Below are 14288 nucleotides of genomic sequence, written 5' to 3' on the forward strand. Positions count from 1 at the left end.
TCCATTCTTTAAATCTATTAACTTTCTCTAAATACCCACTTATTTTCTAATTCTCTGTGATTTCTGGAATTCTCAAGGGAGAAAATCCAGTATTCTTAGATGGAAACTCAACTTGGACAATAATTAAATCAGGTAATCCCTCTCCAAATACTCTGTCAGCACTGGGAGGCACATTCTTGAGGACAGAGATTTGGCCTTTCAGTCCATTGGCAACTTTTGGTCAGTAGTTGGTTCTCAATAAATGTTAACGGATTGACTCTTAGAATAAAGGACATGATGACTATTTCCCTCACTGAAATGCCCAATTTGTTTCTATTATATAATTACCTAAACTATCAATTCCTAACAGTCTTTTCCTCCCTCGCGATCAGCAGGACCTGATAGAAGTTCCCTTGCGGCACAGTGGGTTAAGTATCCAGCACTGTCACTGCAGCAGCCCAGGCCACTGCTGTGGCATGGTTCGATACCTGGCCCAGGAACTTCCACATGCCCTACGAGTGGTCAAAACAAAGCAAAACAAAACAGGACCCAAACAACCTCTAACAATCACCATGAAGTACTTTCAGAATGAAAAGACCCTCACATTCAGCTTGCTATCTTGTTAGGAGTATGTGTAGAAGAAGCTCTGCCCTGACTAGCAGTCTGCTCTTCCTGTGCTTATACTCTAAATGCTTTAGAATTTTTTTAAAGCAGGGTGGAGTTGATAATGTCAAATGTCCCTATTAAAGTTCACTTTAAGTCTCCTCCAAGCTCTGTAGGTATGTACCCAACATGCGTTCTCCCATACAACTACTTCAGTGTTAAGCATGTTCCCTCTTTACCTAGCTTGCCTCTCCTAAATTGTCAAATAAGGCAATTAACACAGGCCTCTGACAAACTCCAAATATCCTTGGGTTTCCCATGCTATCCCTTATTTTCCATCTAACAGAGGTAGCTCTACCAAGTATTCATTACAGATCTTTGTAACGACTAGAACATGTAAATGAATGGAGCTTCTCTGTTCTCATCACTCACTTTTACCCTCCAATCCACCTGAAATTTTCTTGTCCTTCCTCTTCTATGATAATTGTACAAACTGATTTCTTACAAACTTTATTCTTCAATCAAGAATAAAGTTTGTAAATCAGTTTATTTTACAATTCATATTATTCTGTAATACCCTCATAATATACTGTTAACATTTTTAAACAAATGAAGGAAAAATATAATATTTTAAAATGTATTAAAGAGAAGAAGCAAGGAAGAGTAGAGGAAGAAAAGATGCCCTGGGCAGCAGTGTCCAAGACTGGAGCTGAAGTTCTGTGGGTGGAGAGTCCTGCCCCACTTGCATTTTCCCTTATAGGCTATGCTTATTTAAAAGTGATAGAGGAGTTCCCACCATGGTGCAGTGGAAACAAATCTGACTAGGAACCATGAGGTTGAGGGTTGTTCGATCCCTGCCCTTGCTCAGTGGGTTAAGGATCTGGTGTTGCCATGAGCTGTGGTGTAGATCACAGAGGGGGCTCAGATCCTGTGTTGCTGTGGCTGTGGTGAAGACCGGCAGCTGCAGCTCTGATTAGACCCTTCACATGGGAACCTCCACATGCTGTGGATACGGCCCTAAAAAGACCAAAAAAAAAAAAAAATTTTTTTTAAAGTGATAGAAATAAGCCTGAGATTGTTGCCTGACGTAATAGTCTCTAATTAAATAGACTGTGATTAGCTAAAAATTATTCACTGAGTGCCTACTATGTGCTGGGCACTGTACCAAATGCAAAGGATACACTGAAAACAGACAAGCCATGGCTCTAGTGAATTTCCTGTTATGGGGTCAGGAGGAAGCCAATTAACCTGTAAATTAATGTGATGCAATGCAGAGAAACCAATAAAATGGTATAATGAGGACAGGACCTAGGAAGAAAGAGTTACTTTACTCAGAGAAAGTCTCTTAGGGGACATTTGATCTGAGACTGGAATGATGAGGAGCCAGCTAAGCAGAAATCCATGGGAAGAAATTTCCAACAGATAAATGTTGAGAACTACAGGTAGGAAGAACTTGGTATTTGGTGGGGGGTGGGGAAGAATCTCAACAAAGATCAGTGTGACTGGATCTTAGATGCAGAATACGGTGTTAGGAAGCAAGGCACCTGGGGCCAGATCTATAGGCCCACAAGGGGGAGGGGCAATGGTTTGCTGGGCTGTGTTTAATAGTAAGCTCTGAGTGGAGTTTTGATGTGGATGTTGGTTGATATTTTTTTTTTATTTTATTTTCCCTCTGTACAGCAAGGGGGTCAGGTTATCCTTAGATGTATACATTGCAATTACAGTTTTTTCCCCCACCCTTTCTTCTGATATTTTCATTTACATTAATAAGTAAAAGTTTAGTTTAAAAAACTAAAAACAGAATTACCATATAACCCAGCAATACCACTCTTGGGCATTTATCTGGAGAAAATTATAATTCAAAGACACATGCACCCTCCATGTTCACAGCAGCACTATTTATAATAACCAGGACATGGAAGCAACCTAAATATTCCTCAACAGAGGACTGAGTAAGGAAGATGTGGGGGATGTGTATATGTCTGGAATATTACTCAGCCACAAAAAAAGAATAAAATAATGCCATTTGCAGTAAGATGGATGGAATTAGAGATTATCCTATTAAGTGACATAAACCAAAGACAATAAATACATAAATAAATAAAATGTATTAAGACTCTAATGTTAAAACATTAAAAGTGAATCCTGAGTCTTGCTCCTGAGGGAAAAAAAATGAAATTAACATGATTAGATACTACTTTTCACTCACTTGATGGGCAAAGTTTGATAAAGCCCTGTATTAGGGAGAATTACAGAGACATGGACTTTCACACAGTGTTGAAAGGAATTTAAACTAGCTCAAGCGGTATAAGGGATAGTTCATCAATATCCAACAAAATTATTTATTTTCTTTTCTGGGGCCGCAACCGCGGCATATGGCGGTTCCCAGGTTAGGGGTCTAATTGGAGCTATAGCCACCAGCCTACACCAGAGCCACAGCAACGCAGGTTCCGAGCTGCGTCTGCGACCTACACTACAGCTCAAGGCAATGCCGGATCCTTAACCCACTGAGCAAGGCCAGGAATCGAACCCACAACCTCACGGTTCCTAGTCGGATTTGTTAACCACTGAGCCACGAAGGGAACTCCCCAACAAAATTTTTTAAATGCGTATTCATCTTGACTAAGCAAATCTACATCTAGAAATTTAATCTATGTCTCTACTCAAACACTTGCAAAAATAAACTCACTACACCACTGTTCCTAACTCCAAGAGACCTAAATATCCAATTTGGGACTAAGTCATTCCATATTCATACAGTCAAATTCTGTGCATCTATAAAAGATGTATTCACATGTATAAAACACTCAAATGTTTTGGTATCATTTGTGTTAAAAAAAAAAAAAAAAAAAGGAAGAATACACACATGTACTAGTCTTCCCTAAGGTTATCTACCTCTGTAGAAGGTAACTGGGGATGACACTAGGAAGGAGATCTTTAGACATTTAAAATTCTGAACCATGTGAATATTACCAATTAAAAAAAAATAGAGTTTCACTTGTGTTATGCAAATTTCCATCTCCCGCCCAGCCCTATCTTCCTTTCCACAGTCCCTCCATGTGTGGGTACCGCCCTTGGTAGCCTAGCTCTATCCCCACTCTTTCTGCTGGCTCTGCCTTTCCCCTTTACGGCTCAGGGTCAGCTATCATGGTCCTGCCTTTCCCACACAAAGGACAGTCTGTTCCCCCCTGCACTTTGGCTGGAGGTGGTTCAGACTTCATGGTCTGTGGACACTCAGCCCTGCTGGGCACCTTAACCGCTATTCCTCCATGTGTTTTGGGCAGATCGGTCAAAGGCAGTTACTTGATCAGAAGAGAGAGGGAATGAGGATCCCATCATCAGTGCATTAGATTACACCAAAGCCTGCAGAATTATCATTTTCTAGGGGAGATTTTTTTGATCTGTGACACTCTGCCTGTCTATTGCACCAGAACGTACTTTTTCCACCATATCCCTTAGTCCAATGTCTGCATGCTCCTAAATGACAGCAGTAATCATTAGAAAAATCGGTGAATAAGGAAACTTAAACATGTAACACTGCTGTTAGTTTAACCTATGATCAATTTACCAGCTTTGGGTAAAACAGCGACAATGTATTTATCATACCAAAAAAAAGCCTTTGTGTAACTTGGCAATGACACTCAGGCCCAGAGCTTTTTGCAAAATGGACGTAATTCAGCTTGATAGTATATCATTCTATTATTCGCATTAAAGATACATTGAAAATGTGATAAAACCTTAACCAATGAAGATTCTTACCAGACATTCAAACTTACAAAGAACTGCAAAGTCAAACTTGGCAAAATAAAGTTTTTGTCCACTACCCACCAGCTCCAAATATAAGTACTATATAGAACCGAGGTTATTGCAGAGACAAATTTCAAACTGCTTACTGTCTAGCTTGCTCCTTACTGGAATAGGTTACATTTACGACTGCGGTTTCCAAGTCCGTGTTCACTAGAGAAAGAAAAAAAATGAAGAAAAAAAAAAGTTAGTTTTCTCTGTACTTTCTTCCTTTTACAAATTTGAAAGCAATTGAGAAGATGTGTACCTTGCTCACAGCTTTCCACCACTCCATACTGGACTAGTAAACCATCCAGCACCTATCAGGAGGTGGAGAGAAAATTACAAAGTTTCAGTTTCCCGCGTTATTCTTGAGGGCAGGAATATGTTTTAAAATCACCTCGTGACTAGGATGGAAATGAAACTCCTCCCCCAAATTAACTGGAATTTGGGTAGAAGTGAGAGAAGAGCCCCACAGAAAGCATACAATGGGTTTTTCTCTCCTGCCTGTCATGAGATCCCTGACTTCAAGATCATCTAACCAAGTAGAGGGACTCAGAGTAAGTGTTCAAAGCTGCAGCGCTGGTTCCTAAGGTTAGAGGACAAAGAAGTATTTATTTCTCATACATACATAGCCAACACATTGTCATTCTTCCTCCTGGCATAGCAAATCATGAGACAAGGGCTCAAGTTAGGTTTTATCTTTAAGATGTTCCTTTACAAAGAACTTCCTTTTACAGCTATAACAGATATATCAAAACAGACTAGTCTCAAGGCAGATCAGGAAAATAAACAAAGATATTCTACTTGGAGTCTTGAATTAAAGACTGACCTAACTGGTTGATCAATACTTGGATGGTAGAAAGTATAAAAAGAAGGAGTTCCCTTTGTGGCTCAGTGGTTAATGAGCCCAATTAGCATCCATGAGGACGCAGGTTCAATCACTGGCCTCACTCACTGGGTTAAGGATCCTGCGTTGCCTTGAGCTGTGGTGTAGGTTGCAGACAAGGCTCAGATCCCGCATTGCTGTGGCCCTGGTGTAGGCCAGTGGCTACAGCTCCAATTGGACCCCTAGCCTGGGAACCTCCATATGCCACAGGTGTGGCCCTAAAAAGATCAAAAAAAACAAAGTATAAAAAGAAGTACACATTTCTCAGTTTACACTGGTTTGGAAAAAGTACAACTTGAAACTCTTTCCTGTAGCTGCATTACTGCACATGCATGTTATTCTAAAGAAAAGCTATTAAAACAGTAACTAAATGTTATTGCAGTATAAACTGCAGGTGTACATCTCATGGTATAAACCAAATTCAACCATCTTTCACTTCAAGAACTGTAACAAGTTTTTCTTGAAAAGTAAAACAAAATAAGCTTCTGTTAATTTATAGTGAATCATGTATTCATCAATTTAATTGCAAAATTTGAAGGACAGTCCCTTAAGAATGTTTCCTGACACACACACCCCCTCCCCCAGAACACAGTAAACCATTAAGAAGCACACTAAATAACTTGTTTTATTTTGGCTGTGACCTCAGTATGCAGGAGATCCTGAGCCAGAGAGTGAACTCATGCCACAACTGTAACCAGAGCCACAGCAGTGACAACACCAGATCCTTATCCCACTGAGCCACCAGGGAACTCCTACTAAATAAGGTTTTGGGGTACTTTCCTACTTAATTTTAAGTAATTTCTTCAAAGGAATGTTTATTTTATGTGGTACTTTTCAAGCTTTTGTCTGCCGAGTCCAGACTGAAAACTATAGCAAAGTTTCTCTGGAGATGAACTTTTATTTTTTCCTTTTAAAGTAAGGTTAACACCTATTTGTACACCTATTTGTAAATGGTATAGTTAGCATTTTCATAGTTAAGTTCTAACACAGTATGTTTCCTTTGGGTGAGGCCTGGAAGTACACTGATCCCTATCTCAAATTATAGTTACAGTTTAAATTTTTAAGCTTAACTTTTTGGGAGCTCCTGTTGTGGCTCAGTGGTAATGAACCTGAATAGTAACCAAGAGGATGCGGGTTTGATCCCTGGCCCCATTCAGGGGGTTAAAGATCCAGCATTGCCATGAGCTGCAGTGTAGATCACAGACGCGGCTCGGAACCCGTGTTGCTATGGCTGTGGTGCAGGTCGGCAGCTACAGCTCCAATTCAACCCCTAGCCTGGGAACTTCCAAACACCACAGGTGCAGCCCTAAAAAAGACCAAAAAAAAAAAAAAAAAAAAAAGTTTTTTTTACTTAAAATTCTGAATAGTTAACTGACTATATAAAATTTCATTTGTCTGTGTCAGCCATTAGAATTCATGTTCCACATGAACTGGAATTTTTGGTATACTGTACTATCCCCAGCACCTAAAATATACACACACAATAAGACATTTGAATACTTCATAAATGAAGTCAATACTTCTCAGGAGGAAATATTAGTATAACTTATTAGGAACAGTACCCTATAAATAACAGTGCTCACTTGTTTTAGAGGTGAATTTGCTGTGCACATACTGTTGATAACAGACATATTTTATAAAGGCCAAAAAACAGAAAACCTTTCACAAGGCCATCCAAATAGATGATACACATGTAATGACTTAAAAAAACTTTAAACAGCAATCTACTTACATTTTTAAAGCATAAAATTAATACCAAAAGTTTTTTTGTAAATTAACAGAATTCTAACAAGGCATTTAAAGGTATATCTTTTAAAATAAGGTACATCTACCATTTAAAATTTAGCTTTTTTTGCCTTTTCTAGAACCATTCCCACAGCATACGGAGGTTCCCAGGCTAGAGGTCTAATTGGAGCTGTAGCTGCCAGCCTACACCACAGCCATAGCAACGCGGGATCTAAGTCATATCTGCGACCTACACCACAGCTCACGGCAACGCCGGATCCTTAACCCACCGAGCAAGGCCAGGGATCAAACCCGCAACCTCATGGTTCCTAGTTGGATTTATTAACCACTGCACCACGATGGGAACTCCCTAAAATTTAGCTTTTAAATGAAAGCCACGCTAATAGTAGAGCTTTATAGCAACTTGGGTATCTTGAGGGGCAGGAGTATAGAGGCAGCTGGAGATGGTGGAGGAGGCATGTAGGAAGTAGGGGCCAAGTGCCAATGTAATATGTAAATTAAAATAAACATCATCCTTAATTCTACCTAAAAGTAATTTGTTCATTAAATGCATTATTCTCCACATATTTTAGCTTATAGTACATAAACTTTTATTATTACAGAGAGAACACTACAAAAGTTAAATACCTATGATTTATAAACAATGTTGACTAAACCGGCAATAATGCCGTTGAAACCAATGTTCTCCAAAAGGTGCCTGGCAAAGTGATATATAAATGTATCAATGTAATTTATGTATGTATAACCACAAATATACACATATATTTATATGTCAATATATACACATAGACAAAGGCATAAATGATACAAGTAAATTTTTAACTTAAATTGAAGAAATGACCAAGTTTTTCACCACATATATAAAGTTTAGTAGGTTCAAAAAAAATTGTTTCTAAGAGTTAAACATTCTAAGTAATGATAATAGTATTTGCCAACCATCCCATGTGTTAAATCTCTAGAAATTAGAAACTACCGTCTTATACACTAACAATGGTATGTTTTATTGTATATAAATTATATTTCAATAAACTAAACTCTAAAATCAATCATCTTGGTACCTGGTTGAGAACAATTTAACAGCACAACTTAGGGAGTTTTAACCTAGACACCTTAAGTTGATTCCACTGGATTTCTTTTCTTTTTTCTTTTTGGTCTTTTTCCGTACCCATGGCATAGAGAAGTTCCTGGCTAGGGGTCAAATCAGAGCTGTAGATGCCAGCCTACACCACACCACAGCAATGTGGGCTCTGAGCAGGATCTGCGACCTACACCATAGCTCACAGCAACACTGGATCCTGAACCCACTGAGTGAAGCCAGGGATTGAACCTGCATCCTTATGGATACTAGTCAGAGTCCTTTCCACTGAGCCACAATGGGAATTTCAGGATTTCACTGGATTTCTGATGCCATCTCAAGGTTTTATTGGGGTAATCACAACTGGGAGATGGGGGAAGTCTGTTTACTGTCAATAATCCAGTCAGATCCCCAAATCCCAAAAGGGTATCCAACTCACAAATGACTCAGCAATGCTGTAATAACTAGTTTTTCTCCAATCTATTAAGTAGGCATTTGTCTGGATCTGCCACATCAAGGAGGACTACCCAACTGTGTCATGCCACTCCATCCCACTGAACTCTCAAAAAGCAAATACAGGAGTTCCTGTTGTGGCTCAGTGGGCTATGAACCCAACTAGTATCCATGAGGACCACGTTCAATCCCTGGCTTCACTCAGTGGGTTAAGGATCCGGCATTGCCATGAGATATGGTGCAGATCGCAGACACTGCTCAGAGCCCACATTGCTGTAGTTATGGCACAGGCTGGCCTCTACAACTCTGATTCCACCCCTAGCCCAGGGCACTTCCTTCTGTTACAGGTGTGGAACTATAAAACAAAAAAATAAAATTAAATTTAAAAAAAAGTAAATATAACTTACACTTGATAAGTGCTGATGTTTTGACTCATCCTGCATTCAGAAGGAAGACAAGACAAATGTTCCTGTCATCTGTCACATAAACCACCCACCCCTAGGTTCTTGTCTCCTCTCCATTTCTAGATCATCATGTATTTCTACTTCTCCTATCTAGCTCAGCCACAAATGTTTCTTTTCAATGTCCTTGTTTAAAAGTTACAAAAACAAAAATACTTCCACTAAGCATTTCCAACCTTTTCACAAATCTCTTAACAACTCCAAATCTTATTCTTAATGAATTTATTTTACTCAAGCCAAAAAGGAAACATTTCTCTGTGCTTAGAAAGTTTTTGTTTTGTTTTTGCTTTTTAGGGCTGCACCTGCAGCATATGGAAGTTCCCAGGCTAGAGGCTGAGTAGAAGCTGCAGCTGCTGACGTACACCACAGCTCACAGTTACACCGGATCCTTAACCCACTGAGCAAGGCCCGGGATTGAAGCTGCCTCCTCATGGATTCTAGTCAGATTCGTTTCCACTGTGCCACAGGGGGAACTCTCATGCTTGCATAGTTTAAATTCCAATGAAGGAGAAAGAAGGGAAATTGAAGCCTTGGAGGAAATGTCTTGGTAGAATTTCTCCTTTTTATATACTGAAGACTTACAAATCCCAAATGTTCAACACTCTTTTAAAAACCTTCACCCTTGGGAGTTCCTGTCGTGACTCAGTGGTTAATGAATCTGACTAGGAACCATGAGGTTGCAGGTTTGATCCCTGGCCTTGCTCAGTGGGTTAAGGATCCGGCGTTGCCGTGAGCTGTGGTGTAGGTTGCAGACTCGGCTTGGATCCTACGTTGCTGTGGCTCTGGCATTAGGCTGGTGGCTATAGCTGTGATTAGACCCCTAGCCTGAGAACCTCCATATGCCGCAGTAAGCGGCCCTAGAAAAGGCAAAACAACAAAAAATTTAAAAATATATAAAAATAAATAAAGATAGCTCCTTTAAAAATAAATAAATAAATAAGTAAAAATAACAATAAATATATTCACCCAAGTTGGAGTTCCCATCATGGCTTAGCAGATGAAGAACCCGACTAGTATCCATGAGGATGTGGGTTTGATCCCTGATCTCGATCACTGGGTTAAAATATCCCGCATTGCCATGAGCTGTAGCGTATGCGGCAGATGTGGCTTGGATCCTGCGTTGCAGGCCGGCAGCTGCAGCTCCAATTTGACCCTTAGCCTGGAAAATTCCATATGCCGCGAGTGTGGCCCTAAAAAGCAAAAAAAAAAAAAAGAGAGAGAGAGAGAGAGAAAGAAAATGAAAAAGAAAAAATCACCCAAGTGTAAAAATAGCAAAGAAAGAATTACATGATAAATGCAAAAATCATCACTTTCCTTCAGATAGTGTTAAGAATTAAGATCGTTCATAATAGCCTGAAGTAGAAACAATGGGAATGTGCATCAATGGATGAACAAACAAATTGCGGTACAGCCATTCAATGGTGTATCATCTGGCCATAAAAAGGAATGAAGTACCAACACATTGCTACAACATGGACGAACCTTAGACAACTTATGTTAAATGAAAGGAGCCAGTCACCAAAGACCATATCATATATGAAATTTCATATCACATATGAAACATCCACCATTATGGAGGACTCTCAAGACAAAAAGTAGTGGTTACATAGGGCTTGTGAAGGTGGGAGGTCAGAAGGCTTCTTTCTGAGGTGATGAAAACTGACTGTGGTAATGGCAGCATGTCTATTAATATACTAAAAAAAAACTTAACCATGCACTTTCATTGGGTGAATTATATAGTACGTTTATTATATTCTAATAAAGCAATTGAAAATCACTACAATAAGGAGTTCCCTGGTGGCCTAGGGGGTTAAGGATCAAGCATTGTCACTGCTGTGGCATGGATTCAATCCCTGGCCTAAAAACTTCTGCATGCCATGAGGCAGCTAAAAAAAATAAATTAAAAAAAAAACTAAAATCAATATTACTACATAATGGCCTCTTTTTTTTTTTTTTTTTTTTTTAACCTTAAAAAGCATTATTGGGATTTCCCATTGTGGCTCAGTAGGTTAAGGACATAACATTATCTCTGGGAGGATGTGAGTTCTATCCCTGGCCTCAGTAGCTTAAAGATCCAGCATTGCCCCAAGCTGTGGTACAGGTCACAAATGCAGTTTTGAAGCCAGGGATTGAATCCATGCCACTGCCATGGCTATGGCGTAGGCCAGCAGCTGCAGCTCCAATTCAACGTGTTGCCCAGGAACTTCCAAATGCTGTTGTGCAGCCATAAAAAAAATCATGATTGAAACACAATGAACTGCACAACATTTGAACAGTTTTGCCAATATGTACACATTTGGGAAACCATCACGATTAAGTTTTTACCTGTCCCTCTTAAAATCCAGTAGCCTAGTTTATTCACACACAAAAATACCAAAATAAAGAACCAAAACTATCTTTGGACCCTATACATTACCAGAGTTCCTCTCCCCAGAAATCGTCCTTCCCCTCACTAAACCAGGTATATTTCAGCTGATCCCCTACGGGTATGGAATAATCCGTGCTCTGCAGATAAATCTACTGATAACTTATTCTTTATACCCACTGCTTAGATCCCATCACCTCTCAATCATCTGAACCAAGGGTCTAACTGACATCCATCCTTGTCTGCAGCCCACCACCCCATGACTATTTTCCTGCTAGAAGTTACTATGCTTTTTTTTTTTTTGGCTGCCCCCACAGCATGCAAAAGTTCCCATGCCAGGCAGGGATGGAACCCATGCCACAGCAGTGAATCCTTAATCCACTCACAGCCACCAGGGAACTCCAGAAGTTACTATTCTTTACTGTCTTCAAAAATGCCAAACTTGCACATGATGTAGGAAGTCATCAATGATCTGGTACTGCCTACCTCTCCCATCATCTTCAGTATCATTCCCTCATACCTATGCTCCAGTCATACACTTAAGGCTGCATCAAGTGCCCCCCGTTTCCATAGCACCTGAGCTTACAGAGTCCTGGAAATGAAAGCAATGTAATTTTATCATCTCTTCACTGATCTTTATCCTCCCACTAGACTAGTGATTATTAACAGTGATGTGATTATCTGTCAGGTGTGTCACAAGTAACCTATTCCTAACAGCCTAATAGGCTTCCATGCTTCACATAATTTTTAATACATATTTGATCATAGATTCCAAGGCCTCATTATTGGCCTGAGGTGTTTCAGAAGGTGATGTTACAGGTTTGGGCATTATAGTTTAGGCACCCCATTCGGTGTAGCACCTCTGAATAGGGTTGCACTAGCCTCTCAACTTCTTAAGAGAAGGGACCATGTCTAAGTTATCCATGAACCAAATACTTAGTGAGGAACAAAAAAAGGTAAGGAGTTAAGAAGAAGCCACAGAAGAGTTTTTACCTTAAGAGCAAAGAAACGAATTCCAGATTCATTCTAAAGTCCATAGTAATATGAGTTCTCATAGTGGCGCAGTGGTTAACGAATCCAACTAGGAACCATGAGGTTGTGAGTTCAATCCCTGGCCTTGCTCGGTGGGTTAAGGATCCAGCGTTGCCGTAAGCTATGGTGTAGCTCGCAGATGTGGCTTGGATCCCAAGTTGCTGTGGCTCTGGCATAGGCCAGTGACTACAGCTCCGATTAGATCCCTAGCCTGGGAACCTCCATATGCCGCAGGAAGCGGCCCTAGAAAAGGCAAAAGGACAAAACAAAGAAAGAAACAGTCCATAGTAATATAAGCAAATAGGTATTTATCATGAATTCATATAAAAAACACGTGGAAGTAGGAAGTCATAAGCATTATGAAAATGATGAAATTATAATAAAATTAAAAGCAGGATACTTAGCACTCTCCTGTCCCAAAAGACCTTTTGCTCATAAGCATGACTGCGCATGCACACACATACACACCAATAACCTCCCAAATACTAAAACCAGACCGAGACTTTGAGGAGGGGTTGTAAGAAAGCAGTCATTCTGGTCATTCCTCATTTCAATAGGAGCAGGAGAAAAGCCACCAGAAAGGTGGAGATGAAGGGAACTTCCTACAAATACAGCTCAACACATTTTACAGAAGAACCAGTTGTTGCCAGATATGGATTAAAACCATCCCAGGAACTTTGTTCTTTTACATCTATTAGAAAGCCAGCTACAGTAATAAACAAAAAACAATTCTATACTGAACGTCCCAATAGCACTTCTAATAAATACTGGCACAAATTTCGAATACAAAGTAGTTTTTTTAAATTTTCTTTTTAAGGCTGCACCTGCAGCATGTGAAAGTCCCTGGGCCAGCGGTCAAAATGGAGCTGTATCTGCGAAATACACTACATCTGAGGCAATATTGGACACTTAACCCACTGCGCAAGGCCAGGAACCAAACCCTCATCCTCACAGAGACAACATCTTCGGGTTCTTAACCCACTGAGCCACAGTGGGACCTCCCAAGGTAGTTTGTTTTGTTTTTTGTTTTCTTTTAGAGTCACAACCACGGCATATGGAGGTTCCCAGGCTAGGGATCGAATTGGGAGCTGGAGCCACCAGCCTACACCACAGACACAGCAATGCCAGACCTGAGCTGCGTCTGTGACTTACACCATAGCTCACGGCAACACCGGATCCTTAATCCACTGAGTGAGGCCAGGGATTGAACTCACATCCTCATGGATACTAATCGTGTTCAGTACTGCTGAGCCACGGTGGGAACTCTTCCCCAAGGTAGTTTTTTAAAATATCCACCTTAAAGTAGATTTCTCTAAATTTTTTTAAAATTTTTAATGATTTTTATTTTTTCCTATAGTTGGTTTACAGTGTTCTGTCAATTTTCTACTGTACAGCAAAGTGACCAGGTCCTTCTCTCTCTCTCTCACACACACACACACACACCTTCTTTTTCTAAAATGTTACCAGTACAATTACTTAGATAACATTCAAACCATTCTCTCTGAAAAGGAGTTTCAACTTGAGGAGGTCAACTCTTACACAGACCAGATCACCAACAACCCACGAGCCACTTCGTGCATCATCTTCATCAATGATAAAATCCTGAGGTGGAGTTCTCTGGTGTCTCAGAGAGTTAAGGATCTGGAGGTAGTGCAGGTTAGATCCCTGGCCTGGGAACTTCCACATGCCACAGGCACAGGCAAAACAACACAACACAGAGGGAATCTCAGCCTCAGGGTAACACACTCACTTTCCAGAGTTCACAACTCTCTAGCCGTCCTCACCTTTCACAAGCTACATCCTCTAACATGAGGAGGAAACTATAATTTAGGATTCCATAAAATCATGTGAGCAGAGCAACCCAGACAGGGAAAAGTCCAAGTTATCATCCACTCACACAGA

At 40.2% G+C, this 14288-nt stretch overlaps 1 protein-coding gene across 13 annotated transcripts in view; it reads right to left on the minus strand.

Moving 5' to 3' along the window:
- IGF2BP3 (insulin like growth factor 2 mRNA binding protein 3) overlaps positions 1-14288 on the minus strand; it is a 167138-nt gene that overhangs the window by 50488 nt on the left and 102362 nt on the right. For all 13 annotated transcript variants that reach the window (XR_014815980.1, XR_002335868.2, XR_014815981.1 and 10 more), the window contains 2 exons: positions 4634-4685; positions 4476-4539 (listed from right to left, as the gene is read on the minus strand). Coding sequence is in view for 4 of the 13 variants with exons in the window: in XM_021063452.2 (XP_020919111.1) it covers positions 4476-4539; positions 4634-4685 (116 nt within the window). In the remaining 9 variants the exon portion in view is untranslated. The remainder of the gene's footprint in view (positions 1-4475; positions 4540-4633; positions 4686-14288) is intronic.

Source organism: Sus scrofa, chromosome 9, assembly GCF_054392235.1.
Source record: "Sus scrofa isolate SSC_HxYL_T2T_F1_AM1 chromosome 9, Sscrofa_HxYL_maternal_Yorkshire_Landrace_v2.0, whole genome shotgun sequence".
NCBI lineage: Eukaryota > Metazoa > Chordata > Mammalia > Artiodactyla > Suidae > Sus > Sus scrofa.